Source organism: Varanus komodoensis, unplaced genomic scaffold (assembly GCF_004798865.1).
Source record: "Varanus komodoensis strain SLA01 unplaced genomic scaffold, ASM479886v1 scaffold88, whole genome shotgun sequence".
Classification (NCBI taxonomy): Eukaryota; Metazoa; Chordata; class Lepidosauria; order Squamata; family Varanidae; genus Varanus; species Varanus komodoensis.
In genome coordinates this window covers 1,901,119-1,917,794 of record NW_025336576.1, presented here as the reverse complement: position 1 = coordinate 1,917,794, position 16,676 = coordinate 1,901,119, and the positions used below count along the sequence as shown (strand labels likewise).

The 16,676-nt window shown below is 45.9% G+C and overlaps 1 protein-coding gene across 3 annotated transcripts in view; it reads left to right on the top strand.

Moving 5' to 3' along the window:
- Positions 1 to 16,676, top strand: part of XPO7 (exportin 7) — a 48,957-nt gene that overhangs the window by 442 nt on the left and 31,839 nt on the right. For 2 of the 3 annotated variants that reach the window (XM_044417414.1, XM_044417413.1), the window contains exons 2-4: positions 10,907 to 11,053; positions 12,545 to 12,638; positions 16,036 to 16,202. In XM_044417414.1, coding sequence (XP_044273349.1) covers positions 10,907 to 11,053; positions 12,545 to 12,638; positions 16,036 to 16,202 — 408 coding nt within the window. Of the gene's footprint in view, positions 1 to 835; positions 896 to 10,906; positions 11,054 to 12,544; positions 12,639 to 16,035; positions 16,203 to 16,676 lie in introns of those variants that run through there. The other variant, XM_044417415.1, reaches the window with a different exon arrangement.

The following is a 16,676-nucleotide window of genomic DNA, read 5'->3' as shown; positions in this document are numbered from 1 at the left end:
GCCCGCGAGCGCAAGCCCGGGCCGGCCGGGCCCCGAGCGCGCCCCGGCGCCCCCAGGGGCCCCGGCCGGTGGGGAACGCGGCGCCGCGAGGCGAGCCCTCGCTGCTCGCCGTCGTCCGGGCGCCGCGCGGGCTCCTCGCTCTGCGGGGCCGCGTCGCTCGGTTCGGGCTGCTCCGGCGGCCAGCGGTGGCTGCGCTCGCGCGGACCACCGGGCAGCTAGTATAGGATGGGCTGAGCGTGTGGCTCCCGCTCGACTTGTTTTGTTGTCGGTACCGTCGCGAGCCACCAGGGTGAGCTCTTTATTTGCTCGTAACGTGGCCGCGGGCGCAGGTCTGAAGTTCTCCGAGCCAAAACGCTCGGTCCTGCGAGCCGCGCTGTGCAGAGGAGGAAAGCGCGCACTCAGCACGTTTCCACCCCGGGAGGGTTACTTTCTCTCCCTATTTGAAGGGCATTGGGAGTTCGGAAATACATGGCGAGCATGCCTCCTCGGAATCCTGCTGTGGCACAGTCTTTCAGTAGCCCTAGAAAAAGGCCAAGCACGTGGCAGAAATGAAAGGTCCTGCCTATTGTAATGCACTAGGCTGTGTAGGCTTTGAAGGCAGTAAACAGAATTTGCTTCCTTAGTTTTGTTATTAATATAAATTTATAGTAGTCCGATTAATTTGTGGACAGATTCGAATTTAATCCTTCCCAATGGAACCTTTCCTGGGAATGCTATCTCACTTCAGAAATGTTACTTTTGTGTTTAAATACTGACCTGTTTTTCAATTTCAATAGCAACAAAGCGTTTTGTTTTTGTTCTGTTTGTTTGGAACATAGAAAGCAGCCTTGTGGCAAGTAAGCCTACCTGTTCAGTATTGTATATGCTGGCTGGCAAAAGCTCTGCAGCAGCTCAGGTAAAAGTACTTACTGTTTCCCACTTCTTAATCCCAGTAATTGTGCAGATCACTTGGAACCTCCTATATGCAAAGCTTGTGCTCCATCAGTGAACTACCAGTTTTCCCATTTTGATTATGGTAAAAGCCTCACCAGGTAATGGAGTTGATAGTTCAGATTAATTGCAAGTAATGCAGCAAAGGTTTTGAGTGCCCTCCTGTGGAAAAGGAAAGTACCCAAACTGCTCCACTGAGGGGCTGCAAGTTCTGGGTAGCATTCCAAGCGACTTGTAATCTGACTCACTAGGTTCAGCTCATATTGGGTGAGGTAGAATCTTATTACTCTGGTCATAGTAGCTGAGTCTGAGATGTTTTTGTGTCTGGTGTCCTTGGAAAGTAAAAAGGCTGAAAAGTAGTGGCTCTCTTGTTTGCATAAGCATCTGTTAGTCCAGAGGCACACAAGGCTCCTCACTGGAGCCAAGCTGATCTGGAGAAGGGACCAGGTGGGACCCGTGTTTAAGTTCCTTTGAGTTCCATCATGAAAGAAAGGTGGGATGTAAATGTAACAAATAAGTCTTCAGATGTCCTGGAAGGGACAAAGAACCAACTCTTCCCATTTATAGAAGTCTGCAGACCTGGAGGTAGATCTTGCTTGCCGCACCATGGATGACCATGCCAGTAGATATTTTCAGGCTTTGTGAATCTTGCTACCAAATACCCCCGTTCCAGCAGTGGGGAAGTAGAGACTTCAGGGTAGGCAAAGTTCAATGCCAGATATAAGGGCAGGGATGAGTAGATCCCCAGAGAGTTCACTCACACCATTGGCCATGCTTGCAGAGGCCTCTGGGAATTGAAGTTCAAAACATCTGGGAATCTTCATTTGGCTCACCCTTGCTGTATGGTCAGCCTTGGGCTGGATAAGAAAAAGCTACATATCAGCAGTGAGAAATTGTACTTGTGTCGCTATACTTTTCCCATGGTTATAATAATGAGTCAGGAGTAAGGAACTAATACATGAGCTATGAGAATAGAAGGTCTCTAGATGGATGCAAGTGTCTTGCATCACATTCAGAAAATGGAACAGCGAACCTGCTGGCAGGTTGCAAAGAGCAGCTGGGACAAAGAACTCAGAGCCCTCCATATCTTACTGGGCTCACCCAAGATCCAGCATGGTGTGATGGTTAAAGTGTTAGATGGGGACTCCAGAGGTCCAGGTTCTACTCCCCACTCACCCACAAAGTTCACTGGGTGACCACTGGCCAAGTATTCATTCTCATCTTCCCTTTCCTCACGTTGTGGTGGTTGTGAGGATGAAATGGGACTGTGTAAGCTGCCTTGCATTCATCATAAGAGGAACAGTGTGGGGTATAAAGGCAGTGCACTTCCCTCAGTCCAGGCAGCATGTCCAAATCATGACTGAAGTTGGAATCCAGTGTCTGGAAGGTCACAGAATTCCCATTCTGACTATGAATTCAGTTTCATCCAGGCTTTGCGCTTTCCTTTGCTTATTTGGGCAGTTGTCCTTCAGAACATTGCCTCTGATGCAGGGAGTTGCTGGTTTTACACATCCAGGGGGGCACGCAATTTCTCTTGCAGCTTAAAGGTAGTCGTCAAACATGTCCTGCTTTTATTCCGATTACTTACTTACAAGAACAAGCTGTGACTGGGCTAACTGTTGTTGTTGTTGTTGTTGTTGTTGTTGCTGTCAACCAGCTTCCTGTAGTGTTTCTCTTCTTTGAGAGATGATAGCAGGGAAACATGGGTCACTTTTAAGTTGTTTCAGCACAGATTCCCTTACTTTAGCACAGCAGTATATGGATTTGCAATTCAGTAAAACTTTACTTACAGCAGGTTTTTTTAGGTGTCATTTGAGTGTGTGCTTTTATGGTGCTATCACATTGGTTCATTCACAGAATTTTATGGGACATCTTGACAACATTTTCCATTTTTCCCTATTTCTGTCTTTTTATCTTTCCCAAATGAAGAGTCAGATGGATTTTATTGTTAATGATAGGAGAACTTTGTCTAAAAGCACCCATTCTTCCCAGTTCAGATTGAGTAGGGTTTTTGCCTTTTGTAGCATGTGGGTCATCTCACGCTTTTGTTCTATAGTCACCTAAAGCATAGGGTTCTCAAACTATGGCCCGCAGGCCGAATCCGGCCCGCCATGCCCATTTATCCAGCCTGCCATAGAGGTTTTGGACTCATCACACGTGCGTGTGCGTGGCGAGATCGTTTTGGACTTGCTTGGAGAAAACGATCTCCTTGCGAGCAAGCCTCTGCCTCGCAGTGCATGTGCGTGCATGCCCCTGCTCCGCCCTTGGCGGCCCACGCCATCGCCAGCATTTTTCAACTGGCCCTCTCTTTAAAAAGTTTGAGGACCCCTGGCCTAAAGGCTCTGCACTTATTCTTTGTGTGGAGTCTACCAGTGGACCTGCCTTTTGGTGATTGGACTCAGTTGGGGTAGGGAATCTAATCGGATTGAATGAATTCAGATCTGAAGAGCCTGATGAGCTCCATCCTGGAGTAGTAAAAGAACTGCCAAGAGAACTCTTAGAACCATTGTATATTATCTTTGAGAAATCGTCAAGGACACAAGCAGGCTAGATGACTGGAGGAGGGCTAATGTGCCCTTCTTCAAGTAAGCCCACATCATCGATGCCTTGGACGATGTTTTCCACCAAAGTATAGGGACAGTGGCAAAGCAAGGCTATATCTTGGGCTTCCTTTTAAAAGGGGGCTTTCAGCAGGACTAATCAGAGGGTTTTGAGAGGGATGTATGCAGCCATGGAATCTGAACATGTCCCTGGAAAAACCCTGATGAACCCTGTGAAAGGAATGTTAAAAGGAGGCAAGAGATTTGACAGTTGTCAGTTTTGACACCGTGTTTCCTTAAATTGACCAGTTTGCATTTGGTAGTTGCTCAAGCACATGCAGTTTCAGGAGCAGGAGAAGATCTAAAAAAATTCTAAAACACTAGCTAGATGACAAAACTGAAGAGGGAGTGATCTGCATACCATCCCTTGCACTTGTACAACTGCAAACTGCTGATCCCCTCAAAGAAAAAATAACTTTAAACATTGTACACATCTTGGGCACAAAGAAAGTATTTCTTAAAAGATGGGAAACTAGTGAGCTGCTCCAGTGTGCCATTTGGGCACTTTAAAGGAGCTGTCATCAGAGGTGTCACTTTGAAGGTCCTGAAAAGCAATGTTCAAAAGAAGCGGTATTGGAGGGAGCAACAGCAAGCGTGACAGTGGCCACAATCACAGCAGGCAGAGGAGCCTAGAAGGGTCCCACTGTGACATCCCTGGGGGTATTGAGGGAAAAGGAGTTGGGGACACCACATGTAGCGCCTCATCCTCTGTCAGACAAACCATGGGCTGCTTCATGAATAAGCTGCACTGCGTAACTTACTTGTAGGTATAAGTTTGACCTACTGGGCAAACTCACCCACTGAGACTAACATCATTTGTCCTTCGTTAGTTAATGGCTATTGTTTAAAAGAAACTTAAAGTTTATATTTTTAATCAGAAGTTCCCATTTAATTTTTTAAATGAATTTTTCTGGTTTTTAAGGTAATTTTTGAATCTGCCTTTCTGTCTTGTCCTTCTTTCTGAATTTTTTTGCTGTGCTTGGCCCAAATCCACTATAGCTTAGGCAACAACCATATCAGCCTGGTCCCAGATTGCTTGCATATTTTGCCAGTTCATTTCCAGGCCAAATTCAAAGTGCTGGTTTTAACCTATAGCTCCTGCATGGCTTGGGATCCCCAGTCCTGGTCTGGTCCAGGGGCCTTGTGTGTGCCCCCTTCTAGAGAACAGGCTAGTTTTGTAATAGCCCCACCCAGGAAGATTGCAGAGTGCTTGCTGTCTCCTCTTCTGGCACCAGGCAAAGGCACACCTACTTTCCCAGGCATTTGGACATGAGCTCCCACCTGGTTGCCCTGGGCTGCTGGGTGGGGTAGGGAGGATATTCTGCATGGTGGATCGGTGGGTCGTAGGGTTCATAGGCCTTGTGTTTAGGTGGCATATCAGTGGTACTGGCTTGTGTTTGTTCTACTGAGCTGATCATGGTTTGTATGGATGTGGGGATACTTGTTTGAGAACTTTTGCAACCCAAGGTGATGCATGCTGCCCATACACAATAGGCTGTGTTGGAATCTTGCCTCTGCTATCAATGCTGTACATTTAGGCAAGCCCCTGTTTCTCAGTCGCTGCCATTTGAGGTTAGTGCTCATCCGCCAAATGGGACAGCTAACATTTGTGAAGAACTTTCAGGCATTCAAAGGCTTGTGTAAGTAATCTTCACCACTAATCTGCTCATGATGCTCAGATGGAAGATGCATGCTCAGCCTTAGAACATGCCTATAAATTCAAGAATCTGGGAGCTTCAGTCCTTTTTCTCTTGAGCTGAGCATGTGCTGACTGACAGCATTCCTTTTGATGAGTTTTCAGATAGTTTCATGTTAAGGTTTTCTTCCCAATTTTAGGATATATGCAACTGGTTAAAGACTAGCCAGCTGCAATTTGTGTGCTACTATATAAAGCTTAATGGGAACAATGCATAAGAAAAAGTCTCAGAAGTTTTGACAGGTAATTTAAATTTTTGTCTCAGAGATGTGAAGGTCTGAAAAGTATAGAAAATGTGAGTGTTGCGGGGGGGGGGAATAGAACGGCCCGTTTTTTCTTGAGGACCATTTTTGTCATCATCCATGCAAAAAGAGAGCACTTTTGAATTATGAAACAGTGTCCTTTAGAACAGTGAACAAGAAGGTTTAAACAAGAAGTTTATATATTGCCATATAAATTGTATTACTGAAAACAATACCTACACAATGGAAAAAATTGCATAAAATTAGTGAGATATGTTTTCTTGGAATCTCAAAGTTATAGTAGTCATAAGGAATCCTCTCTGTACTATTCTCAGCATATTTCTTTTATTCTTCCTTAAAAGCCTTGATTTAATGTATCTTTTATTGATGTGCCAAGTCATACACACTTTCCCAGTAGTTTTAATTAAACTCCACATTAGACCCCACTGCTAGGAAATGCTGCCTCAACTTTATCCTTTTAAAGGTTGCCACAAGAATAAACTATCTACCTAAAAGAAATCAATAGCCTAATTCCAATAGTAAAAGCATAGGATTCACTGTGTTGCTACAGACATTTCAAAATGAACTAAGATTAAGATGCTTATTAAGAGTAATTATTTACAAAAGGGAATAAAATATCCCTCATTTAATAGTTTGAGAGTGCATAAGTCTTTTTCAATTAAATATGTTGGTTACCATTCTTGATATGTAAGAGAATTTTTGTTGATAAGAGAAATGATAAAACATCCTGAGAATGAGGCACATCAATCATAGAATCCAGGAATTCTTGAACAGTGGAGTAGGAAGAAGCCTGTAAGACCTTTGAGTTCAACCCCTGCTTAGTGCAGGACTCCAGTTAAAGCTTCCCTGATGGCTTTCCAACTATTTCTTGAATGCCTCATGTCAGAGAACCCACAGCTTCCTCAGGTAATTGGTCCCATTGCCATATTGGTCCAACAGCCACGAAGTATTTACTGATGTCTAGGCAGAACCTGGCTTCCGGTAAGTTGAGCCCATTATTCTGTGTGCTGTCCTCTGGGATAATTGAGAGGGGCTCCTGATCATCTTCAGTGTGACAGCCTTTCAGGTATTGGAAAAGTGCTCTCCTGTCTCCCCTCATCCTTCTCTTCTCCAGGCTAAACAAGCCCAGTTCTTCCAGTCTCTCCTCATAGGAACTTGTTTCTAATCCGCTGATCATCTTTGTTGCCCTCCTCTGAACTTTTCAAGAAAGGCACAAGTATTATGCCCAGGATTGGGCACAGTACTCAAGATGAGGCCCAGCTATTGCTGAACAGAGAAATACCAGTACTTCACACGATCTGGAAGCTGTACTTCTATTAATGCAGCCCAATGGGGTATTTGCTTCTTTTACAGCTACATCACACATAGTAGAACTGGAAGGGGCTACAGGGCTGCCACCCCGTTCAGTGCAGGATTCCAAGTTGCAGGACTCCATTTCTTTATTTTATCTCTTTTTATAAGTCTAAAGTCACTTTGTCACTTTAAGACAACCTTCCGGAACTTGGTGTTTTCCAGATGTTTTGTACTTCAACTACCATCAGCCTATGGTCAGAATGCTGGGGAATGCTAAAACATCTGGAAAGTGTCAGGTAGAGGAAGGCTGTGTTGGAAAACTTGAATATGTATAACTTTGTTTGCTCATAAAATAGTAGTTATAATTAAAAGGGAACTCTGTAAATCTGTAATTATTATGTGAATAACTTTCCTGTTAAATGTAATGTGCCAAATGCGATAACTTCATGAGCAAATCAAATTATGCATAGCACAATTTGGGTTCCTGTTTTGGGTCTGACAAGAGCGACCTTCAGCAAGTAGTCCCTGAAACATCTGAATAGTCCCAGAAGCAGCAGGAACAACTGGAGGCCAGGCAAGCGTGGCTCCTGTTTGCAAAGAAGTTGAGGGAAGCTCCGAACCCTGTTCCTCTTTATGGGATGGTGCTCAGAGAGGTCCGATCTGAAGCCGCTGTCATTTTCTTTAGCAGGGGAACACCCACTTAGCAAGCAGCAGTGTTCCGGTTCAGTCTCAGCCTTTGTACAATTTACTCCCATTATTGTACTGAGTTTTGTGAACAGGTTGCCTTAATGAGCATCTTTGCACATGGCGGGCATGCGGTGAGCGGAGCCGGCTGGTGCCGGAGGTCAGACTAGATGGCCTGGGGATCCCTTCTGAGTCGCTCTGTTTCTGTGTTTCTACCTTATTTTTAATTCATTTTGAAAGGTGGTACACAGTGCTGTTGACAGTCCCATGCCTGCTCCATGGGAACCACACTGCTGAATTTCTTTTAGGTAGAAAGAGATTCTAATGGCTGAAACAGCATTTTCTCATGGAGAGGTCTAGTGGAGCTGTTTATTAAATTCTGGCAGTGCATTCAATGTGTTGCTAATTCATTTGATTTGTGTTCCACTCTCTACCAAAAATGGTTCTCCAGAGGCCATAGCCTCAAAGTTAATTTAAAAAAAAGAAAGATAGTGAGATAACCTGCCTGCTATCCCTTTGCATCGGGTGGCGGTGACAAGAGAACCTGCAGGGTTACTTCATGTGTGCATTTTAGATTAGAAATAGATTAATTGACTGCTTCAACATCTAAACAGAAGAAACCCAGAAATGCAGAACTTGGTAGAACAAATCCCGTCGTACATTTTCTTCCATGTTGTGATATGTTGACACAGCCCCCATGTTGGATGACTGTGCATGAAGTGGATCTTCCCTAAAGGTCTGTCAGTAATGGATGCATTCATTTAATATGGAATCAAAGAAATAACTTTGCTTGGATTCTGACAAGATTTGAACAGCAGTTACTCTCCCAGCCTCAAAATTTCCAGAAATTTTATATCACTAGTCTTTCTATAAAGACTATAATATTAATTATGTTTTTAAAAGCATTTGGAGGGAATAAAGGTTGGGAAACTGTATGTAAAACCCTTCGTCTTAAATATTTGCAAGGGATTCTTCCCTCATCCTATATGAAGACGCTGGAAGAGGAATTGGGGGCCTCCTGCATGCCAGACAGGAGCTCTGCCGCTGGGCCGCACCCCCTGCCTTCATCACAACAGAGCACCCTGGTCTAGACATGACGATTTGCACAGCCACTGTCTGCCTGTGGGGACAGTATCCCAGCCTCAGTGCCTCGGTCAGCACTGCGACTGCGACCGCTAGTCCTGCGTGTGAGGCGGCACCTCATCCACTAGCTCTGCCCTTTCTTCCTCCATGAGCTGTCACTGGTACCATCCATTTTTGTTTCAGGGCCTCCAGCCCAGCATAGTTCAGTTGCACCTCCCATTTCAGGCACCTGCTCAGGGCTGAGACCTGCTGCTTTTGTCAATACTGATAGCAGTGATACTGCTAACTTTGGTGCCTGTCTTGTCATCAACAGGATGACTATTCCCCTGCTCATCACCTCTGGCAGCTCACTTGCTGGAACTGGTCTCCAGATTAGCTTAAGTTGAAGACTTTGGTATCAACAGTTTTGTTCAGTTATGTAGTTTTTCTTTGTAAGACTTACGTAATTCGGGACTTTTTAAGTTTAGAAAAGAAAGTGAGGGGGTACATAAAAATTTTGCATGGTGGTGGAAGAATCAGTAGGGAAAAGTTTTTTCTTGCTCTTGTATTAGAACCTAGTATCACTGAATAAAGCCAAATGGTGGGAGATTCAGGAGCAATTGAGAAAGGTGCTTCAGATAGCACATGATTAAATTAAAGAATTCTCTACCACAGGGTGTTACAGTGGTCTCCAATCTGGACAGCTTTCAAAGGGAATTAGATGAGGCGAATAAGTCTGTAAGAGGCTGGTGGTCCTGCTCATGCCATGTAGAAGCCTAAGCTGCTGAGTGCCAACTGCTCCGGAGCAGAAACGGATCATGCAGCATGTTCACGTGCGGAAACGGACCTCCTGCTGAGCGTCCGTTTGGCTGCTGTGGGAACAATGCTGGGCTGGGGAGGCTCTTGGCCTAGTCCAGCCTCAGGGCTTTGCGTATGAGCAGAGCAGGAGCAGCAAACGCGGCATGTCATGCACTGAGCTGGCGTTTTTGGCAGCTAGGTTCAAAAAATGACAAATGGCTTTGAGTGACGGGCTCTCAAGGGTTTGTATGCCACTTCCAGCACGCGGGACTTCTGCCAGGGTCCCAGAGATGGACAGACATCCCCTCTTCTACATATTCCGTGCAGCCTTGCTTATACTGTAGCCAGTAACAAAAATACAGTAGAATGGGACAAACAGCAGCCCGTTTGGTGTTTCAGGCCGTTTTTCTAGCACAGCCTGGTGATTCTGGTGATCCAGTGTGGAGCTGTCTGCATGCAGGGGAGACCCTGTGCCCCTGAAATGTGGCCCTGCTTTCCCACACGGGGCCCGCAGCTTGGAGCTAACGGTGCAGCAGATACGACCCACCAGCAGGAGTAGGATGGAAGCACTGGCCTCTTTCCCAGTGGCAGATCATTCCAAGGCCTACCGCCTCTGATCCTAGAGGACTACATAAGCACACTGCAGGCCACCAACACAAGTGCTGTTTGGGCTCATCCTACTTATGCGAGGCTTAATGCGTATACCGCCTGTGAGAAGAGTGAGTGGGATACATTTCTATGGCATGGTCAGAGGAGAGTGAGTGCCGGATGATCCTGATTTGGGATTTTTGTGCTGAGCAGTTTCAGCAAGCGCTTCAGAGCGCTCTCTCACACGAGCTGTTCTCTCACTCCCTGGTCCTTATCTAATACATGCAGGGATCCTCTGCTGCATAGCTGCTCCGTGTAAGTGCTGCTTCTGCCTTGGTTCAAGAACCTGATACTGTTCGGGCATACTGAGAAAGAACCCCCAGCCCTGAGCTGCCTTGACCACATGTCTTCACTGGCTGGCCGTTGGGAAATGCACTTAGCTTTCGTCTGAGTACATTGATTGCCTGCGTTTCATGGCTGGGAGACCTGGACACCTGAAGTGATCAAATTAAATACATTTGTTTATTAAGGTTCTGATTAAGATCTGTTCAAGCATATGAACAGGATTATCAGCAGAACAGAACAGAAAGGAGAAGAATGGCTTGGGAATCCAAGTCACAGAAAAGAACATGTGATAATATTTAGGAATGTTTTTTCTTGTGCCAAACTGAGATCTGAGTTCCTTCCAGGTTGCCCTGTGATTTGCTTTGACATCCAAATAGGTGGAATATGCGGGTGAAATATTGACGTTATTCCCACGGAAAGTGACAGCACAGTTCTCCAGTATCAGGCAGTGGAGGCCGTTTGCCCCCACCAAAGTGGGTATCTCAGCCTTTGTAATAAGAATGGCAGAAAACTTCAGGCTTTGCGCTGACTTCTCCATGTGTGGTGGACCTCTGCTTTTCCCAGCAAGGGCATTATCTAAGAAGAGAGCCCAAACATGACTGTCTTGTTAAACAACCTAACCAGGTTCCTCTTTCTGTTTGCTCCAGAGTCTAGCCCAGCTAGAGAACCTGTGCAAGCAACTGTATGAGACAACCGACACCACAACGCGGCTCCAGGCAGAGAAGGCCTTGGTGGAGTTTACCAATAGTCCAGACTGCCTGAACAAGTGCCAGCTTCTCCTCGAAAGAGGGAGTGTATGTCGGCTTCTGGTTCAAGGATCTTAATCTGGGTTCTGCAAATGGCACAGGGTGCATGGGGCCTTCTGATTGCGTCTCATTTTATTCTCACCCGTGGTCTACTTGCAAACTGCTGTCTCATTCCTGCTGTCTTCCACATTGCATTTGAATTGCTGGCACTTGGAACAGAACAGTAGTAGAGCTCGACGGGGCCCCTTATAGTCTACGCCCATGCCCCGCCGCCACATCTGGCCGCCCATCCGGCTACAGGCCCATGCCTTTCCAGCTTAGCAAAGCTGACTCAGCATGTTAGAATACCTCCGGCATGGCTATCCATGGCACTACTTTCTCTGCGGAATTGTTTGGGATTGTCCCACAGTTTTATGAGGGGAGCTGGCAATTCAAATGTAATATAAAAGAGAGTAGTAATGAAGAGAAGGCAGTATTTTCATTTAGGCCATAAAAAGAAATAAAAAATAACAATACATAATTTTGGAGCAGCAAGGACCTGCTTGTCAAGACATCAGTACATCGTACTTCTAAATTTATATCACATTTGCTGCTGCAGGGTTGGTATAATCACCAATGGAAAGTCATATTTGTCAAGTCCCCCCAGCAGTCTTCTTCATTCAATAGTGTTTAAGCCTTTTAACCAGTTATTCTTGTAAAGGGGAGAGGGAGTTCCTCCTCATTCCCCTCACCAGATAGAGGATCTGGAATTCTCCTGCCTTGATGGTCTTCCTCTCTGAAGGACCTCAACTGCAAATGGAGTTTAAATGTGTTCCTGAACAGGAAATTAGAATAAATAGTCAAAGTACCATTCATACCAACAATCGTATAACTGTTATCCTTCATTTTTGCCATATTTGATTGCATGCATGGAATTTGCAGTGGTAGATTGACCACCCATCCCATAGTCTTTTTAAACCTGGGATACTCGCAAGTCTTCATCGGGATAAGTTAGTGCAGTAAGGCATTTGCCGGCAGTACAGCAACAGGACTCAGTGCTATAGAAAAGTGGCCAAAACGTGCTTGCCTCTTTTGCTGAAACTTGCTGTATCTGGCAACCATTGGATCGCCAATCTTATCGTTCCTCGCACTGGGCATTCTAGAATTCACACATGTGCTCGTGAGGAAAGGAGGGAAAGGAACTTCCCTGACTTTGATACTAACAATCAAACTCCCACTGGCCTCAGCAGTAGTTAGAGATTGACCTTCAACAGCCATTTCATAGGTGTTTTTTTTCCTCTTTTGTAATAAACAAGTATTGAGTCAAAACTGTAATTATAAAATTGATAGTAGTAGTAATAATTACTTTTTGTGTAACTTCTCACACTTAGTGCTATGTGTAATTTTTAAAAAAATTTTCATGTCACTTTTTCTTGTGTTTTTCTCTTTTATTTATAAAAATAAAATAGTAACATAAAAAACCAGTCACTTCATAGCTTTCACCCTTTCCTGCTTTTAGCCTGCAGCTTAACCCTTCGCCTTCTGTTGTTTGTTTTACAGTCATCTTATTCCCAATTATTGGCAGCTACATGCCTTACAAAACTGGTGTCGCGCACAAATAACCCTTTGCCCTTGGAGCAGCGCATAGACATACGTAAGTAGAAAGCAAAGCTGTCATGGGTCAGCCTGCCCAGAACAGATCCATTGCTTGAGGAACATGCAGACGCACGTATTAAGTGTGCTGCTGCTCTGCCCCGGCACTGGCGTGCAGCAGCTGGAAAACCAGACTTAGCCAGGCGTTTAGTGCCATGGTGTTTAATCTACTGCACATCTGCTGCACTGTGGCTCTTTAAATGTTCCAATCTCAGTTCTTTACACGTTTGATGAGGTTGTCACATTTTATGTGATGTGTCAGTACTATGGTTGGATTCAGTACACTTCATTAAAAAGTTGTTTATGGTGCAGCAGGCATGTATTTATGTACAGTATTTCCATTCTACCATTAAATTTCAAAACTGTTCGACAATACTAAATATAGTAAAGCAACTACATTACACAAAAATAGCAAAGAACAAAGATTTGAAAATAATTTAGCCACTGCAGTTAAAACCACTTCATAAAAGGAGTAACCATTTATGGTCATGCTGTGTAAGTTCATTAAGCAGGCATCATGAGCCTCCTACCAGAAGAAGTTCTGATCCTGGTAGATGGGCAGGTTCATACAGGAGGAGATGGTCCTTTAGATTCCCTGGTCCTTTAGATCATAAAGAATCATAGAAGTTATCACCAGCACTTTTAAGTGGGCCTAAAACTAAATCGATGCCAGTGTCCCTGTTTCCACAGGGCAGCTCCATACGCCCTATTGGCAGTCACCATTAACAGCCTGGTTGTAATGTTCCGAACCTACTGCCTTTTTGAGTAGTCTTCAGAACAGTTCACCGTAGAGCCCATTGTGGCAGGCATGATTTAAATAAGCATGTGTCACAAAGCCTTCCCTCAGCATTACCTACTCTAAAGTAGCTCTAACTGATAGAGAAGAGAAGGCTTGATTGCAGGAAGGGTTTGATTTTTCCAGAGCCACTTATCTTCCCTTCATCATTTTCTTTCCAATTTTATGGGCTTTTTACTTCAGAAAATGTATATACCACTTGTGATTTCTAAAAATGAATATAGATTCAAGTGGTATACAACACCAGCAATGCTGCTGGCGTACCAGCCATCCCATAGTGCAACATCATCCTCCCCTGAGCTGGCAGAGGTGGTCAGAGGTATGTTTTTGAAGGGCCCCCAGAAGGTGATCCTGGGTTGCCTTTAATTGCCATGCTGAGTCCGTATCTGGAGTCCCAGCTTGGGAGTTCATAGCCTGCATGACATCCATGGGACTGTCTCAGTTGGCCATCACCCTGCACATGGGGCAGGGCATTTGATTGAAAGCCGCCTGGAGAGCCTTTTTGGCTAAGGGTGCGGTGAATAAATTCAAGAAATACATGAAATTCACTTGACTGGGCCTTTGCATCAAGCTGTGAGATAAGTAGCCTGAGCAGTGGGGATGGGGGTCCAAGGACCTCGTCGTTGCAGTCAGATCATTACCTGGTCATATTCGAGCTCATCACACAGCATCCCTCCTGGAGACCGGTAGAATTCAGTAAATTTCTGAGGACTTAAGCGGTTGACGATCCAGCCGAGGCCCTCGCCTCACTGGGGAATGGTGAGGACCACTTAGGCTGCCCTCACAGTTGCTCTGCGAGCTGGAGCTGACGTGCAGCAGGGGCCCATTCCAGCATGGCCCCTTTCTAGCGTGCCCCTCCTTTGCACTGGCTGCCTCTTTGCCCCTGGGCTAGGATTGAGTCTGGGATGAGGGTGCAGAGGACCTTCAGGCAGCTTGGGGCCAGGATGCTTGAGACAGTGCCTTCTCTCTGACCAGTGGCCTAACTGGAGACCCCCAGGAGGAGGGCCTTCCGAGTGGCAGCGCTGCCTGTCTCTGGAGGTCAGACCAGCTCTGGCCCTTTTTCCAGGAAGCCTCCCTTGCTGATCGGCAATGGCTTAGAATTGTTTTCAACACAGTTTTTATTATTTTATCTACTTTATCTTTTTATAGTTCATGACTCTGGAATGTGGCTAGGTATGGAACCATAGAGCAGTGTTGTAAATAGGTAGACTAGAAACATAGCAAAATACAATAAATCGAGTAAATGAAGTAATGAAGCCTTAACGGAATGCTAACGCAGATCATTGAAACGGCCTGGTGTAGCTGGTCATGTGGGTTATCATGTCCTCCAGATACAAACTGCTTCCTGCCCAGTGGCCTTTTTGTCTGGCAACAGAACACCCTAACCACCCATGGGTTGTTCAGCCTACAACGGCTTGTCCAATCATCCAAAAGCAGAACAGCAATTTTATCACAGTTGAGTGAAAAAATGCTGCAGAGACTCGGAAAGAGTGGCCAGAAAGGCTGCTGCTTCTCTGCCTCCAAGCAAGCTTGCTTCCTGAAGCCTGCTAGCAATACATCGCCCCACAGCAGCCTACGTCCTCCCTCTTTCTCTCCTGCTTCAGTCTTTTGCCACTTATTGCTCATGCAGGCCAGCTGGGTGTAACCAACAAAGCACCCCTGAGGGGGCTTGTTCCTCTGCCAGCTTCTGCTCTGTCTTCAGTCACCCTTCTTCCACCTGCTGGTCAAAAGGATCTGACGCCCAGCGAGATGCTGGCAGTGAGAGCCCCCAGAACCACCTGCAGAGCATCCATGAGGAGCTGCCAGCTGCCAGTCTGTGGCTTGTCACCCCGGACTCGGGGGGCGTCAAGACTTCAAGGGTTGCCTGCAGCACTGCAGAGTCGCAGGGCTCTGCCTGCAAGTATTTCCTAGTCACTGACTCCCAGGCCGCCTCACTGCAGCGGTGTGTCTGGGTAGCCCACCCCCTCCTGCAGCAAGCAGCCTGTGCCCTTCCCTTGAGGAGAACTCACTGACCCCTTGCTCCTTTGGTGCAAGCAGCTCAACTAATCCTCCTGCATAAAGAGAAGCGCATCCTGCAATTGCACAGCGTAAACCTAGGAGGGAAAGTACGTACTTGGCTGCCGCCACCTGAGCAATGGCCTGGGCCACTTTCTCAAAGGAGCCACCACTCTGCACAGAGACCTTCCCACAAGACTTCAGGAGGAAGAGCAGCAGCGTGTGCAGTGCAGTATTGTTGACCTGGGCATATTTGTGCCGCAGTTACTCACCCATACCAGGACACAGTGGAAGATCTGGGGTGTTTTACTTTTTAGTGTGTTGTAAACCATCCTGAGAGATGATTGACTAAGGGATGGTATAACAATGCCATAATAAAATAAAATCACCCACTGTTACTGCTGGACACAGCAATGCAGAGCGCCATTATCAGTTAAAGTCAGAGATGATTTTGTACACGCTCGCTTTCAGCGTCGGCTCCCAGCATGGCACCTCTCGGTGAAAGGCTAGCCTCAATCACTGCCTGAGTCTGCATTTGTTTCCGAATTCACAGCTTTCATCCTGGCCACTCTTCCTTATTGAGATGCTCCTGTGTTCTGTTTTACAGGAAACTATGTGCTCAACTACCTTGCTACCAGACCCAAGCTGGCAACATTCGTCACACAAGCTCTAATTCAGCTCTATGCCAGGATCACAAAACTGGGCTGGTTTGACTGTCAGAAGGATGAATATGTTTTCAGAAATGTCATCACTGACGTCACAAAGTTTTTACAGGTTGGTTATTTCCTCCTCCCCATTTCACCTACGTAATGCTTTGACTAAAGGTTCTTCTAGCGCCCTTGTCAGGAGGCTGGTCTTTCGCACCCATTTTTCATCATTTCAGTCATGCATCTTTGAACCCACAGTATTTAAGTTCTGACCTGCCCCAGTTCTGTGGCTGTCCATGCTCTGCTCTGCTCTGCTCTCTCTTCTCTGTGACAGCCTTTCAGGCATGGGTCTTCTCTCTGAATTTGTCTCATCCCCTTTTAAAGCCATCTAAGCTATTGGCTGTCCCCACATGTTGCAACAATGAACTTCGTAAGTTAATTCTGTGTCTGAAGAAGTATATACTTTTCTGTGCTGAACCTTTGACCAGCCAGCTTCACTGGATAGCCCTGGTGTCTGGTACATTGACTAAATCAAGCCCATGTCAGGCCTGATAGAAAACAGGACAGTTACAGAAAAATACTCCTGAGCTGAGGGCACAAC